Raw genomic sequence first — 14,059 nt, 5'->3', positions numbered from 1 at the left:
TTCAAAATGTTCTGCCTAATATTTCAAATAGATGTGGAAAGTAAGGTGATTTTTTTCAACAGGAAATACTAACAAGGGCAGAACATTTTGAATAATATTTCAATGCAGAACATTTTGAATAGATGTGGAAAGTAAGGTGATTTTTTTCAACAGGAAATACTAACAAGGTAATATTTCAATAGATGTGGAAAGTAAGGTGATTTTTTTCAACAGGAAATACTAACAAGGTTTAAAATGTTCTGCTTTGAAATATTACCTTGTTAGTATTTCCTGTTTACAGTCATATTACTTTCCACAGCCATTCAAAATGTTCTACTCAACAATTCTTTGGATGTGGGGGAAGTTTGCCTTGTAAGTATTAATTAAAATTACACCAAAAACTTTGATTGGATTCATATTTATCTTTAATATTTATAATGGAAAAATATTTGGAAAAACATAATATATTTCTTCTTTAATATAATGAAATAACAAGAAAATAGATATTTCAAAGTAACTTGTAAATCCATAACTTTCTCACCTAGGGTATTCTTTATGATGTTGAGTGACTGTTATTGTTGGAGTGCTAATAACTGATAAAAATCGTTAAAATTTAAAAATATATTAATTAAGCACATAATTGGGATTCCTTCATTCTAGAAACTCCATAAAAGCAAATAAATAACATAGTTTTAAGTTAGTAGAAAGTATGTAATTTATTTATTCTACCCTATTACCTTTTTTTAAACATATTTTTCTGTACTATATGCATGAAATTGCTTATGGATCCATGATGTTGTTATTAGTAGGAGGATCTTTAATGTCATATGAGTCACACAAAAAATATTTAAATAAAAGAACTATGAATTTTACAATTAAATATACTAGTTACTGTTGGATTCTTGTATGTATTTTAGTTAGAAAATGAGTGGTGTCATTCAATCGTTTAGGCAGTTCTTTACATCAATGGGCTGGGTGTGGCTTAATGATTAAAATTACAATATAATGCAATAGGTAAACACCACAAGTAGTGAACAGTACAGGAACAAGTAGGTAATTGGAGGGTTGAAGTTAGGTAAATGTTTAAATGAATTCCTTGTTAAGAGAGTAGTGTTATGATGGTGGTGTTTTGATGTTTGGTTAATAAATGGAACTAAAACTCAACTTGAAGTTTCTTTACAACATAAAATGATCAAAAATAAATCATGTTTGTCTGAATCTTAGGTTCATGTTGGAGTTCAACTTGCTAAGTTGGTGGGGTGGAGAATGGGCTATAGCATCAGGTATGTTAAAGTACAAGAAGAAGTTTGTAGGATACCTTACACAAGTTACTTAGATGTTATATAATATCAGGAGATATTTGAGCTTCTTTGTAAAAACCTTTTTGTTTAGATTGAAGGGATATTGTACATCATGTAACACCTGGTTGGTGGAACACCACACAATGTATAACACTGGGTAGGTGGAACACAACACAACGTGTAACAACAGATTGGTGGAACACCACACTACATGCAACACCTGGTTGGTGGAACATCACACAACGTGTAACAACATATTGGTGGAACACCACACTACATGTAGCACCGGGTTGGTGGAACACCACACTACATGTAGCACCGGGTTGGTGGAACACAACACAACATGTAACACTGGGTAGGTGGAACACCACATTACATGTAGCAGCAGGTTGGTGGAACACAACACAACGTGTAACAACATATTGGTGGAACACCACACTACATGTAGCACTAGGTTGGTAGAACACTATACAATAGCTATGTAAAAACTGCTATCAGAAGAGCTTCTAAAATTTTACGATAATAATTACAATTCATAAACAGTCTTAGTTATAACATTAGTGGCAGGCAAACTACAAAAAGCCTTTATGACCACTCTACCTTAGGTCATCTGTTGGGTACTCTTGCTGCTAACAGTATTTTCAGAAAAAATTAATGTTATATATTAATCTAGCTAATACTATAAATAATTAAATACATATTGCATTATTTTAATTTAATACTGAAATTACTATATAACACCAGATTGGTGGAGCACTAAACATGTAATACCAAGTTGTTGGAACACTGTACAACACACCATCAGTTAACAGAATACAGTCTCAGGGATATATGCTGTAAATTAATAAATATGACTGGACAAAAAAATCAGAATTTACAGCAACTACCAAATGGCAGACCAAACAATTTGTTTTTTGCCTAACATGTGTTTCCTACTAATAAAGTCACTTTTAACTAAACTTTCAAGAGAATTTTACACATTAATCCATGCACTCATTACATAACATCAACACACTCTCTAGCCCAAAAAACACTAGAGATGTCTAAATAAAAACCATAGCCTACAACAGTATTTAAAGAACCATTGCCAGAGTTCATGTACACATATGCATTTATATACATGGGCTTAATAAGTCTTAATAAGTCCAGTACAAAGCAAGAAGCTTGTAATAGTACAACTTTGGATGATTGATGTTCTGTGTAAATATTTTCTCATCACAGGTAGATTAATGATTTCTATTGATTTTCACAGATTATTATGATGCATACAGTTTCAGCATGGCTGACATGTTGCCCAACAGGACTAGACCCAGACCTTGCGATAAAGAAATAGACCTCTATGAAATGCAGCCACAAAGTGCTGAAGAACCCATCAAAGGCCGCCTTTCCAGATGTCACTCTTCAGGCTGTGACAAGTAAGTTTTTTGTGTTATTGTTCCCAATCTTAATTGATTTTTACAGAAACTATTTTGGAAAAGTCTTATCCTATTTTATGTCTTTAGTACTTTCTTGATAACAGTAAAAAATTAATTTCATGTGTTAAATTTATAAACATTTTTTGTATTTTTTTTAACAATTATCATATAGTAAGGAGCTACCTCCAGATTACTTGTTATAATATTTGCAGCATGTGTGTATGTGAAACTTTGGATTATTCAATTTTTATCTAATTCTTAGTATAAGCAGTTTTCTTATGTTTTAAACAATAAAAAACAATCATCTTTGCTTACCTCATCTCTGTATTGTTTTTCAAAACCATATCATACTTTATAATGTATATAATTTGAATTTTAATAATAATCCATACCAGTAAGCAGGGATGGTTCTAGGGTTTCCGATTGGAGGGTGTGGAGAGTGGATATTTAAAAAATTGCATGTCACTTGTCAATTACAAAAATAACTTGACAGACATGTGGGAATATACACCCACATTTTCCATTGCTTAACATTGGATAACTAGGTATATCTTTTGTGATCATAACTAGAATTTGAGGCCCTTGATGACCACTGATGACATTGTAGGAAGTTTGATTTGATTAAAAGCTTATGGTAATAGATAGATTTGAACCTAAAAATGTAGTTTCAACTTATAGCCCAGATATATGCCAATTATTGTGTTCGAAATAGGGTAATCTGCTTATTACCAAAGTAAATGAGCTGGCATACATCAACATTTGTGGAAAGCTCCTCATAAACTTTAGGCAGGTTAATACCACAAAATGACTCGCTTTATCCCTTTTTGTTTAAAAAAGAGGTACACTGAATCTATGAATGACTGCAGTATTATGTTAAACCATATATTAGATGCATCTTAACAATAAAACTGTACAGGATAAATGAATCTATGAATGACTGCAGTATTATGTTAAACCATATATTAGATGCATCTTAACAATAAAACTGTACAGGATAAATGCTACTTTACTAAGATTAACAAAAAAACAACATAAATTGAGACTACAGAGCATTTCTGAATTTGTATTCCAGGCACTTCATAGTGCAGCAAGTTCCCTACACCAATTTGGTGATGTTGGTGGTGTACAAGGATTGTCCATGTGTAACCACTCCAGTCAAGCTTGAATCCAAAGAGATACAACATAATGAAACCCTGAGATGTTTACGTATGAAACACAGTATGTACCGCAAGAGACCAGTCTCATGTATAAACTATCATCCTCAAGTAAGTACTATATTTTACTCTTTCCACTTGTAAGACTAAAGTATACTTAAAATATATTCTCTTGATTTTTGTAAGATTGCTCACTCAGTGCCTTCCCAAACAAATTAGATACTGATTTTTTCCCTTCCTTCTACCATTCAGTATTAAATGTTAAAATGTATCAATACACCTATACAAGTAATAAAAAATTGTTTGCAAAAGTTAAATATTATGTAGGGATGGCAATGCCAAAAAGTACAGAAACAAGGTAGAGATGAATATACAAAACCATACAAAAATCCCTACATAAGTAGCCAGTAAGTACTTAGTCAGTCTTACAAGTTTATGTTTGTTAGCCACTATAAGATTGTAAAGCACTATTCAGTTTAAATGCTTTTATTCAAACCTGAATTCATGCAACTGACAGGAATTCAACATTTAGTGGTAGAGAAAAGTTATTCTTGGAACAATTTGTCTACTTATGTAGGGATTTGGGTATGGATTTGTGTATTCATCCCTACCTTGTTTCTGTACTTTTTTGGAATTGCCATCCCTACATAATACTTACTTGTTCTAAACAATTTCATTGAAGTAGGTTGATAAGTGAAGTGAACATTTCTGTTATTTTAATAATTAAATGTTAATATATATTATTAATAATACCATATCAGTTTTTTTTTTCATTGCACTTGTAGAATGACCTCAGATATTGATATTATACCATACACTTGGCTACAATATATTATTAATAATACCATATCAGTTTTTTCATTGCACTTGTAGAATGACCTCAGATATTGATATTATACCATACACTTGGCTACAATAGATTATTAATAATACCATATCAGTTTCTTTTTCATTGCACTTGTAGAATGACCTCAGATATTGATATTATACCATACACTTGGCTACAATAGATTATTAATAATACCATATCAGTTTTGTCAGCTATTGTAGCCAAGTGTATGGTATAATATCAATATCTGAGGTCATTCTACAAGTGCAATGAAAAAATATACGTTTTTCTTTCCTTACTGTAGGTTCCTCAACATTAAGAAGTCAAGAGTATGACTGGTGATGATTAATAATGCTATATCATCCCTTTATTCATGTTTGCATTCTTTCTAGCATTGTCATCCCTACATCATTTTACATTCTGTGACTGTGTGTATTGATTTTTTTTTTACTTCTTCACTTCATACATAATATAGGGGTTTGCTCCCTTAAGTCACCAGTTATAAAGTATACAAAGCATTGTTCTACATGTTACAGTCACCTAATATTCATCTATTATTGACTAGTAATTCCTGTCTCACCCTGTACGTTTTAAAGGAATACCAAATTTCCGTAAGAAAGCTAACTTCAAGGCGTAATGATGACATTGTTTACGCTAAATTATGAATTTCTTTTTTAGCTTATACCAAGTACTGTTGTGTTTAGTGATAACCTGTTCCCAAGTGCTCTTAAAATGCTTTTCTGTCATACTAAAGCCATTGTGAAAACTTCACACATTTTTTGGCTAGTGTGGGAAAAGAAAAATGAACACTTTGACTCTTTAGCTAGTTCCCAATTCTCCACTTTAACAACAGTTTTCCATGATATTTGGAGTCTTACAAGCTGTGAAATATTCGATAATGGCAATCAGATGCTCAAATAAGGCTATAATGCAACTTTAGCAGTTATTTGTAAGCATCATAGAGTAATAGATTGAAGGTGGCAGCCATTTTTTTTTCTTGGCCCATCCCTACATACTACGCACTACTGTGCTTAGTGATATTTATGTACAGTAATAATTTTGTGGGGATGACAGTACCAATTATCCTGAAAAGCTAAAATTTTTAAGGTTAATAAAACTGCAAATTTTACAGTCCTGAAACCATTAGACAGCTTTGTGTAAGACAGAAAGCATTGCAGCAAAATATGAAATAATCATGATTCTACCTTTATTGAGTTTTTTCATTCTAAAAAACATGTTTACCTTCTTTTTAAGCAATAAAAAAAACATACCCTTTTTTTTACTCATGTGCTCCAATGTATTCCAGGAGAAAACAATCAAGCAGTGTGGGAGAGGCTCTCTAGTTTGTGCTTCCATTCCTGTCCTTCTGGGGGCTCTCCTCTTCCAGTTAGTGAGATGGTCCCTATGAGCATTTCTCTTGCATAGAGAAGAGTCACTGTTGCCTTCTTGTTGAACGAACCTGAAGTTACTGTAAATTGTGAGAGGTCTGTTGACTGGCCAACAAGAAAGGACAGGTACAATTAGTCATATTGCTGTTCCTGATTGGTTGGTGCTGATAAAAGGTAACCAGGTTTCCCAATTGTTCTGTGTAATTAATTATTCTGCCAGTATATGTATCTGACTCGTATAAAAGGTTGCCTACTTGTTCTTATTTCTCACCAACGCTGTAGCAGAAGATGGAATTTTAGGAAAGGTTAGTCAACACTCTTCTCCCAGATTACGGAGAAAGAGCGTGGTGGTGTACTGTGATGAACAACAATGTAAAAATTGCTACATATCGTGTGGTTATCTGCCTGGACAAATTAGTTGTCTATGTATCATAAAACTGTGTGGTCTTTTTTGCACAAAACTATAATGTTATTTGTATAAATTTAATACCAAATATTAGTAAATTAGGTGTACTGCATTAATATACCTCTCATTGTAATAGGAAGGTCCTTCAACAGACTCCCAACCTTGAGTATCGTGTAATGATAATGAATACTCATCTCCACGAAAACAAAAAATCCTTTTCCAGATGTAAAATTTTACAGATTATCATTCCCATTGTAAAAGAGAACCTTTTCACAATACCAAGAGTTCCTTTAACAAGATCCCACAATAAACAGTCTCTTTAATAGATTCTCATCTCCTCTGTATGTGCACTAGTACCTGTAATACACATTCATACTAGACGTCCACATTAATGGTTGCAGAGCTCTCCTAAACAATAAACACAGTTCAGTAATAGATAGATGAAAATTTTCTCTGGTCTATAACATTGGTAGTAATAAAGTCAATTTATTCAAACCTCAATTGCCATAGTAGCAAGGACACCTTGTAAGAAACAAAGTTATTATGTCCATACACTCGAATACTGTGTGGTAACAGGGAAATTTGGTATAATGTCGTATTTGAGACTAGCAACTAGATAACTCTGTGTATACTTGTAACATTAGCATTGTTGAATGTATATTAAACAATATTATTGTTATGAGTTTAGTGTAATTTCAACTGAAACTATGTGTGAATGTCTCTCTTAACTTTTTTATTATAGAACTTATCAGATATGTAAATTTGAGTCTCTAAGTATTATTTTCTTGTGCAATGTAATCTAGTATTGTTTTAATGAGCATCCTAAGCCTTCTTACATTAATTTCATCTAATTATAGATTAAATGATGTTACAAGTCTTAAACCAGCTGCTTTAGCAATGTAACTTCTTTTCACAGGAAGAAATAATTTTTAAATATGATGAGATTAATATAGTAAAGGTTAATTCTCCTATCTTATTTAGGATCGAAGCAAAAACTTAATTTTTTTAAATAAGCTATAAGCAGTAGAAATTGAAATTTTTATTAATGACAGCTCAGCAGATAAATTTAATGTATAATCAATAAGATAATATTGTAGATTCCAACACAAACAATTTAACTGGTGTGACATGTTTTCTTTGAAAAAAAAAATCAACAACTGAAAGAAACATTTAACTCAGGATTTGTGAAAAAGTCTGTTAGATAAAACTTAAAGTTGCCTAGAAATTTATTTTGTGGGGTTTTATAACATTTCCTCAGTAACTGCTAAAACTAGTCACCTGAATTTTGAAAAATTTCATTTAAAAACACTTTTTTATGTAACAGTTTTTTTTTCCTTCCTAATACTGAATGCCAAAGATTTCTTCTGTGATTTTAATACAGCTGTAAGAAAATTACAGCTTTTGTTGATATCTGGTTTGTTTCACCACAAATGGAAAGAGAATGTAAAACTTATGAAAACAAGCTTTCTTTGATGTACTGTTAGAATAACAAGAGTTTACTAATTAATAATCTTATGTGTTTGCTTAATAGAGTATCTTTGTGAGTTCCACCTGCTTTAAGAAAATTTGTTACATGAGAGCAAATTTTTAATGTAATGCTTTTATTCAGAGTGGTAGTTGTTTATACGTAGGTCAGGATTACCATTTAATATACATATAAATACAACATTTTAGAGAAGGATTTGGTCTGCATTTTCTTCATTCTTATGAGATATTTGGCATTAGTAACAATGAGCTTGTGAAGTTACTAAGTTATCCCTTTCAGTGTTCAACTACAGGAGCTTCTTCATTATTAGAGAAGTTTTCAAACAAATGGGGGCAAACAAGAAGCCTGCATTGTCTGCTCTGGGGATTTAAAGAGCCTGGATACACACATTTTAGGATACTAACTGAATAATACTTGAGATAACATGCAGTATTCTTCACAGTTAAGACCTCTGTTGTTCATGATTCAGCATATCCTGTAAAGTTTGAGTGCTTATAGGTAGGTGTAGGATGTTTTTTGCTGGAAGCCTCAAGAGATGATCATTTAATTTAAAAATGATCACTTGGGAGAAACTCACCTATAAACAACTAAGGATATTATGTATTAATTTTTGTCCTGTTTCTGCACATTTTAAAATTCATATTAACTTCAAGAAAGACCTTGTTGGTTTTGGTTGTACCACCACAGAGTCTACTCACACTGTTGTTTTAAAAGACAAAGAATTAAGTAAAATTAAATTCAAAAATGCTTTTAGATAACAAATGATATACCATGAGCAGCTGAGAACTGTATCAGTTTTATTGACAATAATATAATTACAGAGTGAGTATAACATTTTAATATAGACATAGCACAATTTTCTGCTGTTACAATTAATAAAAAAAATTGTTTACTTTCATCTAACTAGATGGCAGTGACTATCATTAAAATATATATATATATCAATTTTGTACCAATAATTTGCACAAGATCAATTATAGAAAACAAAAAAAATGTCAACATAGTACAATGTATTGTTTCAAGCTTCAGGTACTGTAGTAAATGACTATTTTGAAGCTAAAAGTAAATCCTGGAAAAATAGAACAATATGTTCAGCTACTTTCATAATATTCCTCTTTAATGTATTAACATTATTAATAAAAGAAAAAGGGCTATTATAGTTGAGCTGATGCTGTGGAGATATCTTAGTAGATTAAAAGGCTGTGTTCATTGTAAATGTATTTCAGTGAATAAGTAAATTCTTTTTTTATTGTACATGTTCTCCATATTCTTAAAGTGGCATGTTAAAACCACCAAACTTCTTTACTCGTAAGAAGTGGTAATAAAAAAAATGTTACAATTAATTGAGAAGTTTATTACTGGTTTTAATATGCATAGTTTAAGAATTTTTCATTTTCCCATTCTCTACAAATCATGTTTGTTAAGACTCCTGAAGAATTAGTAGCATAATATCCCAGATAATTTGACATGTAGCTGAATGAAGACATCCATAAAATTACAGAATTGTTTCTGGATCTTTTCATAACTCCATCAAGGACTCTGGGATATGCAATTACTCGTGGAAAGGAATGCTAAAAACTTGTCTAGTACCAGCACCAAAGGGTGTGAATAAACGTTTAAATATATCATTGTTATTCCAACTTCAACTTTGTATAGAATAGTAAGAACTTGAATGTTTAAATATTGAAAGGTGTTACTAATGGCAGTGGGCCTTTCATACTACATGTTTTTATCCTTTAAAATGAAGCCTAGTATTGGTATGTTTATTTGGCAATCCACCATTTTCTACAGCATTTCTTGCTTTTTAATTCATGTTGCCTCTTATGGAAGTTTAAGTGTAAATTAAATGTGTGTATCAGATGCCTTTTGTTAGCTTGTATTATACTAAAACAAGATGTGTGTTTGACTTGTAGGAGCATCATTCCCAAAGTAACATATCAGATACTCACAGTTACATATCCCTCGATATAGGCTTTACTTCTTCAGTTGTTAAAATGCACTTCATCACAGGAGGTTTCTGATTTGTTGGTTTCAGTATAAATATCTATATATATATCTATATATACACACACACGCATAAATATATATGAATATATATATATATATATATATCCTTTATTTAGCACAATAAAAGGTTTGTTTTCAGTTTAACTGTTATCTGTGTCATTTTATTTAATATTAGTTAAACAAAACTGTAAATCTAAAACAGTTTCAAGTGGGTCTGTTTATGTTTAAATCATATTGTAACTCTTATAGTATCATTTGCAACATCAGAAGGCCTTATTAATTCTCTTACATTGATAAAATACACGACTTAGGCCTAAAAAGCATATGTATGACCTGACAGTAAGGTTAAATATGTGAACTTAGAGGTATGAAATAAACTCAAATGAAGTTTATGCTTTGTTGCACAAAAACAGAACAGCAGAAGTTTAATATCAAAATACTAGGTATGTGTGTACATAAAATAAATACTCATATAGGATGTTCAAGCTAGTCATTTATGTTTTACTGGTAATATGTGGAGTTGGGTATTTCAACTGCTTAATATATTGTTCCTATTGTAGTTTTTAAATATTTAATATACCCCCAAAAGTTTTCTTGTAAACATGTGAGAAAACATTAAGTCCTTCTTAATGTCCATATTCTGGTTAGATATTGATCATATATATTTTGGTTAATGAGAATTAACAGTCATGCTAGAACTTTTAAACTAGAGTTGCTAAAACAGCATAATTAAAAGTAGAGTTCATTTTGTTAGTATTCAGTATGCTGCCACATAGTTGAAATTTTTCACGTTTACAAGAAAGTTACTGATAACTAATAATTTAGAAATAAAGATTACACAAATTATTAAACTCTGATGTAAATAGCATGGGATGTTTTTAAAACATTTGAACTCGATTTCTTATGTCAAATAAACAAATCTCAATAAATTTAAAGTAAATATTACAGATTTATAAAAACAATCATCTTAACCTTAATCAGTAACCCTAAAATTTAAAAACTTAATACTAATTTTAAAATAAGGCAATGTACATCTTTATTAATACACACTTATCAGTTTTCAAAAAAGCTATTTAGTAGCTATAAATATTTTTGTTTTGCATTCTTGTAAACTACACTATCAATATTATCTCATTAAGCTATCATTTGTTTAACTGAAAGAACAGTGCAGTATTCACTTTCTCACTCAGGTATTTTTGATCAGTATTTAAAAGAATGAAGTTTGAGGTTGAGATCTAAAAACAGTAACTACTCTGCACTTCATGTAAACTACCAGCTTCTCTTTTACCTGGTAAATGTTACTGATTTTTCTGAGAACAAACACTTACTACACACACTCCTGGTTGAAGTGGATATGAATCTTCTCTGAGATAGTAGAGGAAATATGTCTGTTTAGTTTCCACCAAAGTAACAGATTACATTCACCCCTTGAGACTACACTTTCTTTGCCATGACCTGTTTGACCACTATCATGAATGCCATAAGTGTGTGCAGATATTTCACTGACTCAATCCTCAATTGAGTCAGGTTTCCTGGTGTAAACATTTAACAGGTTTTGGTGCTAATGGAGAAGAAACCTCTATACTGCTTCCATCATCTCTTAACTTCAAAACATTTGATTATGGAATTGGCAGTGTCAATGCTTTCTCCATTAAATTCTGTTAACTGTTTGGTTTGCTTGCTCTATGAAATAAACTACTTTAAAGTGAGGACCCAACAAATCAACTGAAGTAAAATATTGTTTTATATTCCAGCAAATCTACTTTAAACCCCTTCTCTCAAGGATGCTTTTATTGTTCCTAGTTCAAAGTAGATTGGGTTCTTCAACAGATAGACATGAGGAGTAGCCACAATTGGAATAACTTTTGAAATTATTGACGTTGTGAAGCTTATGTTTTTAGTAATTTTAAAGATGTCACCAGTAAGAACTGTTGGAGGTGGTGGTGTCAGTGGCACAGGAGCATGTTGCTCTCTTTTGTTCCAAAAGTCTTTCAAGGAAAGAGTATATATATATATATATATATAATTCCATCTTGTACAGGTTCTTTTAAAGCATACTTAAATATGTGCAACTGTTAATTTATGACATACTAGAGACAAGTGGTTGAAATGTGAAACAAACTTTCTACTGGACTATTATATGATCAACTACATCTTGCCAAAATTCCAGAGCATTTGTGATAAACACCTGTAATATATGGAGAGAACATGATTCAATTGACCATCCAGCATTGTTAAACTTTTCACAAAATGTGCTCTTTCTCTCTCTTTTTTTTTTAATTAGGTCTTCCAACATTTTCCCTCTTGCATCACCAATATGGTTTCCAGGAAAATGCTTGAAATTAAAAGCAAGATGTTGTAAATCCATGTAGCCACATGAAACAAATGACAGTTTGTTGTTGAGCATGACCAGATTGTCTGATAGTAGATAAATGAAATTAATTTTCAGAATCTGACAAGCAATGGCAATCTTTCATATATATATATATCTAGGACATTTTTTTTAGAAAAACGTTTTGCTTCATAAGCTTGTACTGTAGTTGTGCTTTCTTCATTAAATGAACAAACTAATGATGAATTGTCTTTTGGTGACCAACCTAGAACTTCAGGCCACAGTCTTAACTTCAATATAATACACGCAGTATACTTCAGTTTTTAGAGTGTTTATTTTTCAGGTGATTGTGCATTGTGATGTTAGAAGCTACTTTCTCTTTGTCATCATGTAAAGTTATTATGCTACTCAATTCACACTTCACTTTAAAATCACCAACTGCTACAACATACTCCCACACAGGACTATTATTTTGTTTCGTTTTAAGTCACTTGTAATAATCAGTGAACACAGAGATTTACATTGAATTACTCTTACATCATCAAGTAACTCAGTCCCAGAGATCAGTGAATGCACTGCAAATGACACGTCTGTACATCTTGTTTACCAACTATTGGTAAGATGACACCTGGTGGCATGTTACAACTTCTGTAATATTGCAGGACATACTATAGGTTGAGATTTAAAGAAACATTGGACTTTCCCACATGACTAAAATGTCCACAACAAGTGTTTCTTCTCTGTAGAAAAATGTTACTGGTAGTTATAGACATTATAGAGGACCAACTACAAGTTTTTTTAGTCCACCTCGTATTCAGTGATCAAAGTTCAAGTTATGTTCTTTTCCTTATGTTTTCACAATTGCAGGTGTAGTGTTAATGTGCTCACCTTCTGGTTAAGAACTGATTTTCTTAGCTTAGCTCCTTTTGTGATTTGCCCAAGATAACTCGGGCACCTTTCATGTTTCAAAACATACTTGCTCGAATTAATTTAGGCAAATCATTTCTCATTGTATTTTTAATTATTTGCCTGAATTTATTCACATGTTATCATGTAGTACAAGAGGCTATCAAAAAAGCAAAATAAAAAACCTTTTTTTGCCTCATTTCCAAAAAAAAAGGCCTGATATAGAAGGGGTTAATGGCAAGAGATTCTGGAATTCTTCCTTCGAATGAAGAATGAATGATGTGGAAGAAACAGGAGGTAGGCACAACATCACACATGTTTAGACATTGGTGAGTAATACTAATGGTGTTATAGAATTTACTGTTAAACTACACAGCCTTTTAGTGGTTATATCTCTGGTTGCACCCCCAAGCCTGTGAACTCCTATACCACTAGCAAGTTATTCATCTTTAAAGTAGAAGAACCCTTTCAACCTAGATTATGTTTTAAAGACATTTTACCCAGACTTGTGGATATAGCTTTTGATAGTTTTCTTAATTTTCTTTTTAATCATGTAAGAGATAGTGCCTAAGTAGGGTATGACTAAAGTAATAGTTTTCTTCAGAACATCCAACACACACCTCATGTAGAAGTTTCAATTGAGCCCTCACCTATTTCTTTTCACATTTACTGTGGATCAAAACTAAGGTCACGGTCTCAGTTCAACTACCTCAATCCTTTGCTATCTCGATTAAATTCCCAAAGTCCCTGGCACTTTGACATACTGATGTTCAACTGTTCAGTTACTTGGTCATATATATTCAGTATCCTGCCTTAACACCATCCATGTAGTTTAAAAAAGTAAAAAACACAACAG

General features: G+C 31.7%; 1 protein-coding gene across 1 annotated transcript in view; it reads left to right on the top strand.

Annotated features, from left to right (window-relative positions):
* Positions 1 to 7,622, top strand: part of LOC106460714 (voltage-dependent calcium channel subunit alpha-2/delta-3-like) — a 214,017-nt gene extending 206,395 nt beyond the window's left edge. Inside the window, exons 34-38 of the mRNA XM_022387493.1 lie at positions 299 to 351; positions 1,204 to 1,262; positions 2,533 to 2,695; positions 3,768 to 3,960; positions 5,985 to 7,622. Coding sequence (XP_022243201.1) covers positions 299 to 351; positions 1,204 to 1,262; positions 2,533 to 2,695; positions 3,768 to 3,960; positions 5,985 to 6,086 — 570 coding nt within the window. The 3' untranslated portion in view covers positions 6,087 to 7,622. The remainder of the gene's footprint in view (positions 1 to 298; positions 352 to 1,203; positions 1,263 to 2,532; positions 2,696 to 3,767; positions 3,961 to 5,984) is intronic.
* The last annotated feature ends 6,437 nt before the right edge of the window (positions 7,623 to 14,059 follow it).

Source organism: Limulus polyphemus, unplaced genomic scaffold, assembly GCF_000517525.1.
Source record: "Limulus polyphemus unplaced genomic scaffold, Limulus_polyphemus-2.1.2 Scaffold821, whole genome shotgun sequence".
NCBI lineage: Eukaryota > Metazoa > Arthropoda > Merostomata > Xiphosura > Limulidae > Limulus > Limulus polyphemus.
Note: the sequence above shows the minus strand (reverse complement) of the source record. Positions and strands in the feature narration are given on the sequence as shown.